The following is a 7,796-nucleotide window of genomic DNA, read 5'->3' as shown; positions in this document are numbered from 1 at the left end:
AAACCCCCCCAGGTGATGCCGATGAGTAGATGTAATCATGTTTCGCTTATTGTTCGTTTCCCATTAGAACCATAAAAAGAAATAAAAAGACAAGTACCGAAACAAAATACACATTATTGATTTTTAAGTTTGACATAACGTGTTGTCGTACGGTACGGTATTATGCTTTGGGGTAACGCAGCCGCTATCCAAACGATATTTGTGCTGCAGAAGAGGGCTATTCGCGCAATCTATAACCTAGGAGCCAAGGAATCATTAAGGTATAGATTTAAAGAAATTAAGATATTGACTGTTGCTTCTCAATACATATTTTGTAATGTTTTGTATGTACGGAAAAATATTAATATTTTTATGAGAAAATGTGATTCTCATAACATTGGTACAAGGAACAAACACAATCTTGTTACTCCTGTTACTCGACTGCATAGAGTCAGTAACTCTTTTGTGGGGCAATGTATACGCTTCTACAACAGGATCCCAGAAAGCGTTCAAAATGCTTCTGTTGCCAAATTTAAAAAAATTGTTAAGGAACGCTTGTGTGCAAAAGGTTACTATACAATTAGCGAGTTTATGTTTGATAGCACACCTTGGGAATGAAACGATCGCCTCCTGGCTATTTCTAATCATATACTACTATGTATCTTATTAATTTGACAAAAAAAAAAATAACAAAAAAAAGACCCGCTGAGTTTCTTTCGCCGGTTCTTCTCAGGTCAGGGTGTTCCTTTTTCCGAACCGGTGGTAGTGTTTATTTGACAATCAATAAGTAAGTGTAATGCTTCTATATTGAATAAAGGAATTTGAGTTTGAGTTTGAGTCACTGTCATTATGTACGCATAATATAAATGTATTATTCAATTTAATATTTAAAAAATGTTATGTTTTTTCTAAGTAAAATATTCATATACTCTTCAACTATGACAACTCATTGTGCATTAAGCTTAAAAAGCGAACAAACTTTTGTCATTACGTATTTATACCTACTTAGATATCTCAGAGTTATTTAGTTTTTAAATCATTTAATAGTTATTGTTTTTTTTGTACTAAGTTTTCTGTACATAAAATCAGTCACCAACTATTTTATTGTTTTTATATTGAGAGTTGAGATGACGTAAACAAAATTTGACTGTTCGTATTGAGATTGATATTATATGTATTTTTTACGATGATGTTGTGTGTAATGTAGCAGCAATGTGTGCGTTTATATCAATTTGTATATTTGATAGGGCTGTTCGATTTATTTGAGTTGTACTAATGTTGGCTTTTAGCGTGAACATAAAATTTATAACGTACATTTTCATTAAGCCTCGGCTGATAAAAGCTTATTGTTAAAATGCTCGTAAAATTTAAATCCCTCGAGGTAGGATTTGTCGGAATGTGAATATCAGTTTTCCATAGTTGTTTTTTTAACTCTGCTCATTGCTCTGACGGTTCGATGAATGTATTTATATATAAAATTTAATCCAGTATGGGTTTTCTGTTATTCCAATTTTAAGAGTGTATTGTCCGTAACATCCCTTGATTTTAAAAAATAAAAAAAAAATCTTTTTTAATTTCCTTGCAGTTTATATTGTAACAAATACATATGTGAATTGCATATTTAATATTATATTTAAAAAATGTTATGAATAACACAAAAATATGAAGCTTTATATTAAGAAGCATTTGGTATATAACTATATTTAAAATACAACTATTAAATCTAATGATGACAGCCCAAACAACTTTACCAAGCTTAACCATACATTTAACCGCATGCGGTAAACCAGCGTAACAATTCCAATAAGGCTTCTTGGCACCCCACTCGCAATACCCAAATTGTCCCCCAAAATATCCCCATGGCAATTTTATGTCACCGTAAAAGCTGTACGCTCACGTTATCTACCCATCTACCATACTGTACGTTTCAGCGAGCTTGTTACGATTACTGAAGTATAGTGACTTGTGTGCATACGGAGTGCTGTTACGTTCGCTTAACAGGGCGATTTTATAATATAAAAACAATAGCTTTGTTTTAATTGATCATTGTACTTATTTTGGAATAGTTTTGGGAAATTAACCGAGCTTTTCGAAAACGAAATCTCACTTTTGCAAAAAATTTGTACGGGCATTCAAAAAGTGTAAACAGTTCATATAATCTGATACTGAATTGAATTATTTTAATTTAAGAATGGGAAATTATTAATAGATATTGCAGTCAAATGTTACGTTATCGTTCCAAAAGAGAATCTGACCCGTATATTTCATTTTGAGGCTTTTCCAGCAATAAAATTTGCATAACTACGCTCCTTGGCACGGCTGCAGTCTCTTATTAAATTTCAGCCCCTCCGAAAGTCATTAATGGTTTGTACTTAACCACCTAGCGCTACTATGATAAATCATAAGGCATCAAGCGATCGCGTCTTGAAAGGTCCCGCTGACTTTTATTACGCACTCGAGATCGAGGTAAGCTAGGGATCGAGTAAGCAACGTAGTTCGGATTATGGATAATCTTTTGTTTATTTTCATTTTTCAGATACTATATGTGTAAATATTGAGGAGAATTAGTGACATATTTCGAACGAATCGTGAATTATTAGTACGGTCTCACGTTGCTTATAGTTTTAAGAGTTTATTGCTTTTATTGTTTCGGTTTAAGAAATTGAGAGTCGAGATGGCCCAGTGGTTAGAACGCGTGCATCTTAACCGAGGATTGCGGGTTCAAACCCAGGCAAGCACCGCTAATTTATGTGCTTAATTTGTCTTTATAATTCATCTCGTGCTCAGCGGTGAAGGAAAACATCGTGAGGAAACCTGCATGTGACAAATTTCATAGAAATTCTGCCACATGTGTATTTCACCAACCCGCATTGGATCAGCGTGGTGGAATATGTTCCAAGCCTTCTCCTCAAAGGGAGAAGAGGCCTTTACACCAGCAGTGGGAATTTAAAGGCTATTGTTGTTGTTGTATTGTTTCTTATAATAAAGTATCTTGCAATGCATTTTAACAATACGTAGATATCTGTTATACACAGATACAATATTAAATCTATAATAACTACTAAAACTTATTTTTGTTTATTCATGATCGCTATGACTAAGATACTTTTGGTTTAGAATAACACCAATCGATGTTTAGATCGATGCATGTAATTAGGGTCCACCCACCGCGTGCGTTTAAAATTGATAGTCCGTGTCAATGTGAAATGGAACGCAGATAACAAACGGGCAGACATCATTTCATATCCAATTACAATCGGCTCACGAATTAACTATTCATTAACCAACCATTCGATCATTGCGCATATTCAACTATGTGTTCGACTACGCTTTTTATTATTCTAAATTATATTTCAATTACTCTCAGTGCAAAAGTGACATGGTTACCTAATACGAGCTTCAATTTGCCGAATAACTTTAAGGATGGCAAACTACCTTGCTCAAAACAAACAGTTATATTCCCAGAAAGTCTGGCTAACTCGATCCAAATAGAATCTGGTACATCAGTGGGCGGATTTGTATTACCAATGGAAGGAGAACTGATTTTAGCTGAAGGCGTAATTGAACTTGGCCCTTTCGCAGATGTTAATTGTACGAGTGAAAGCAACTCGTATTATACGGAGAAGTCTATCTCACTTTGGGCTCAACCAGATGTATGGACCTCGTCTAAATTTAATAAGGCGACCCCAGATGCTGAAAGGATTCCTTGTTTCGATGATATCGCTGAGTTTCCAAGAAATACTGACTTTACAGTTATTTTACCAGATGTGACTCAGATAATTCAAGGAATCAAAATAAATGGTGAAAGTTTGGATACATTACAATTTAGGGCTTACGTCATAAAACAGTCAGATCAAACTCAGCAGTTTGTTCTGAATAAAAACCTAGACACTGGAATTGTTATAGCACGAGGTCATTGCAATTCACTGGCAGGATGTCCGTGTCAAAATAATATTCTGTCAATTGATTGCTCAGCTAAATTTTGCCCTATGCCGTCCTGTGTTAATCCAGTTCAACCTATTGGACATTGTTGTAAGATATGCGGAGGCATTATAGCTTTTGATATCGATAGAAGTTTTGATATAACAACATTTAAAGAGCAAGTGGGAAGAACGATCGATAGTTTTGGAGATAATGGTTTGATTTATCACGTTGGAAGACTTCCACCGAATAAAGTGCAGCTCGTTGTCGTGGACAAGGATGAATATAGTGGGATTAGTGCTGAAGTCGTAAATGCTATTGCTTATAACATGGAAAAACACATAGTTCATCAGATGCAGATTAGTGGAAGTCCTCTTTACAGATCGGGTCTGGGAGGAAAGATATTTGTGTCGATGTTTTTCACAGTCATTTTAGTAATGGTCGGTATATATATTTACTATTATAGATTACCAGAAATTACATTTCCAATTATGGGGCGAAGCCACCCCAGCTTTTTTTCAAGGTTTGATCGTAGAACTGAGAGTATAGTTTCTTTGACTAGAAGAGATTCAGTAGCACCGATAGGATCTAGCATAGGTACTGCCTTTAGGAATCCGTTATATGACTCAAAAAGGAAGAATTTAATTGAAGAGTCAGTTATGGAGGAATAAGAATGATATTAAAATTATGTTTAAAATTTTTTATTTTTATTAAATTTTTATTTTTTATTTCGAATTCTAAAATATATTTTATATTTTAACGGCGTGGAATCATTGTTTGAAAGCTAAACTTAATAAGGCTAAAGTTTAGGCAACGTAATACAGAAAAGTCATCATGGAAATGGATCCGACTGATAAAAGTTTTAAGTAAACATTTTAAACAAACCGAGAGCAAAGTTTGGACAAACAGCACAGAAGTTTGAAACTCAACAATATCTATGGAATATCAATAAAGCCGAGGAGAAATTTGATCCTGCTTAGTCCAATATTGAGGCACTGCCCTTTGTGTCTTTGCCTTTTCTCTGCTAAATGTGAACTCAATCAATAGTATTGGGTTTCTTCAAAACAGCTCAAAAGACGGGACTGTCATGAGAGTCGTTAATCATTTCTCTCTAATAATAGTACGACGAAAGAGAGTGCAGCGGAATTTACAGTCTTACGTTTACACGTGCGTGTATTGTTTGTGTCTATCAACCTATATTCTCAAATCATTAATGTTATGCGGCGATTGTTATATTGCATTATAGATTAATTACTCGTGTAACTGTCAGATAATATACGTTTCGTAAGTGAAGGTCGTGAAGGTTGGGACTCTCTGGTGAGCATAATACTAGTGTCAGGGGGATGTTGCTTATCATGTGTTGGGCAAAAATGTAGCATACGTCCTTCCTTTGAGTTCAAAGTTGGTTCAAAGCAAATTTCGTCAAAGGCGAATTTCGCGTTCATTAGTTTTACAGTAAAAGAGTGACAGACAGATAGACAGACTAACTTTCACATTTTAAATATTAGTATAGATTTTTAATTGCGTGGGAAAATGTCAAATATATTTTATGTTATAATAATAAATGGTAGATTTAACGCGTAGTATTTTATCAGCGCACTCTTATCACACGAACGCTCCATCCATTTCAACATGGAACAAAACGCGTACTCACGATCAGGCATTGTCGCTTGCCCATTGTTTTTGTGAAGACTGATTTATGTCTCTTCCCGCGTTACGCGAAACGTCAACGACACCTACGATGACGTTCAGACGTTCAGTAATGACGCCAGACGGCTGTATCTGGTGACGCGTATTTTTAGATCAGTCCCTATGTGAGCTTTTGGTTTATTTTTATTTATCGATTGTCATTTGTTTGTAGATTTCGTCCATATATTGAAAGTGTTAAATAAAATAAAAAAGAATTATTTGTATACAGTGTACTGTTAAGATTGTTTTATAATCTGACACTGATATTAAAAATTACCCCACATATGTTTCAAAACACTTTGTATAGTAATACTTATCGTATGATATTATTAGTGTTAACGTGAGAAGGTTAATTCTAAATTTAATCTAAACACATTAATGGTACTTGTTTGTTGTAAATTACTATCTTTTTGACATCTTCTAACAATGATTAAGATATTTTTAAAAAAAATAGTTATGAGTGTAAAATGAGCTTTATTTTATTTGAATTCATCTTATTGCTATAAAAACTATTATAACTATTTCATTGCGTGTATTTATAGAACAGATAAACTTTTGAATTTATTAATGAATTTATCATTAATATAACTTTCTGTTAGTCGCATAAGCCACTAAATGTTAGTAGCTATAAAATATTAGTCATAAAACTATTTCAAGTATCGAGCCCTTGGGCGTTTATCATAGCCGGCTAAGTCAGGCGCAACGATGCCTGCACTCGAGTATTATAAATTTAAATGTAGGTTGCGACTGTTAGCGATGATTTAAAAAACAAATAAGACAATACAATATTGACCATCAAAAATTGAATTAATAAAAATGTATAATTGAAGTTGATACTATTTTTAATTAATAGAAATGAACATTTGCTTTGTTCACTATGCTTTGCTAAACCACTCAGAGCAGTTGTGATGAAGCTTTGGTAGTGGCTGTACGTAAGAGGTGGTACCTGAACCAAAACCGGCAACAAGATTTTTTCATTACGTTCGTGATTGTCATACGTAGTATTATACTATTGTTATATTTATGCTTCATATGTATTATTGTGTATTATTAGATTACACCGGTCACTGAACTTTCTTTTCGTGAAACTTTTTGATTATTAGGTTATATTTATATTTTTATTATTACTTGTAGCTTACATAAAGCACGTGTGTTAGAGGTGTATTTAATAAATAAAGTTATATTTCATTATAATCTAGTTTTTATACAAACTATTGGCCATGCTATTAATAAGTGGACTCATAGACATTCACAGACGATGGATAAGTCGATCCAATACCTTTTTTTATATTCATCAGCCAATAACTTCAAATATATAACAAATACTATTTGAAATAAAATGTTCTAGTGTTGATTATTATAATTTTGAAAAAAGGGTTCGGGAGCTACTTGAGGAAAACAGCCATAGATAAATTGTAATTTATTGTTATTCCATCAGTATTGCAACGTAGTTCTAGTCATAGGAAAAATAAAGTAAGAAATAATACACGCCAATAAAAATAGGTTTTAAATACATACGAATAATTAATTGCAGTAGTTCTTGTCACAATCAGTGTGTGCGAATCATAAAAAAAAACACTATCACAACTTTTCATTACGAACCAAAAGAAGTATAACTTCAATAATGAATTGATTAACGTGAGTCGATACGGCCCAGCTAGAACGCGTGCATCTTAACCGATGATTGCGGGTTCAAACCCAGGCAACCACCGCTTTTTCAGGTGCTTAATTTGTCTTTATAATTCATCTCGTACTCAGCTGTAAAGGAAAACATCGTAAGGAAACCTGCATGTGACAAATTTCATAGAAATTCTGCCACATGTGTATTCCAACCCGCATTGGAACAGCGTGGTGGAATATGTTCCAAACCTCCTCAAAGGGAGAGGAGGCCTTTAGCCCCGCAGTGGGAATTTACAGGCTGTTGTTATTGTTGTTGTTGTAACGTGTATTCCGTTGTAAATACGATGGTTGATTCATAAGATATTTGTCATTTAATTTGTCCCTCTCTCACTGGCACCACGCCCGAATTTAGACATTTGTCACGGCGGGCGCGTGTACGTCTCGAACGCGTCGACTTGCACTTTACGACGCCATAAACCGATGGAGCTCCTATGACATTTTCTATGTTTTTGCACGTTTTTCATATTAACTCATAACTATTAAAATATAAATGATTTATAACTATGCTAATAATTTTTATCAGCGAA

The 7,796-nt window shown here is 34.0% G+C and overlaps 1 protein-coding gene across 1 annotated transcript; it reads left to right on the top strand.

Annotated features, from left to right (window-relative positions):
- Positions 1–3,228: 3,228 nt before the first annotated feature.
- On the top strand, positions 3,229–4,602 carry LOC124530350 (protein amnionless). The gene has a single exon (XM_047104497.1). The coding sequence runs from the start codon at positions 3,294–3,296 to the stop codon at positions 4,569–4,571; it is 1,278 nt and encodes a 425-aa protein (XP_046960453.1). The 5' UTR covers positions 3,229–3,293; the 3' UTR covers positions 4,572–4,602.
- The last annotated feature ends 3,194 nt before the right edge of the window (positions 4,603–7,796 follow it).

The sequence above is a fragment of the Vanessa cardui genome, chromosome 6, assembly GCF_905220365.1.
Source record: "Vanessa cardui chromosome 6, ilVanCard2.1, whole genome shotgun sequence".
NCBI lineage: Eukaryota > Metazoa > Arthropoda > Insecta > Lepidoptera > Nymphalidae > Vanessa > Vanessa cardui.
Note: the sequence above shows the minus strand (reverse complement) of the source record. Positions and strands in the feature narration are given on the sequence as shown.

What these genes read in the sequence shown, in the direction of transcription:
- LOC124530350 (XM_047104497.1), top strand. Translation starts at nt 3,294, where the DNA reads ATGTGTTCGACTACGCTTTTTATTATTCTAAATTATATTTCAATTACT.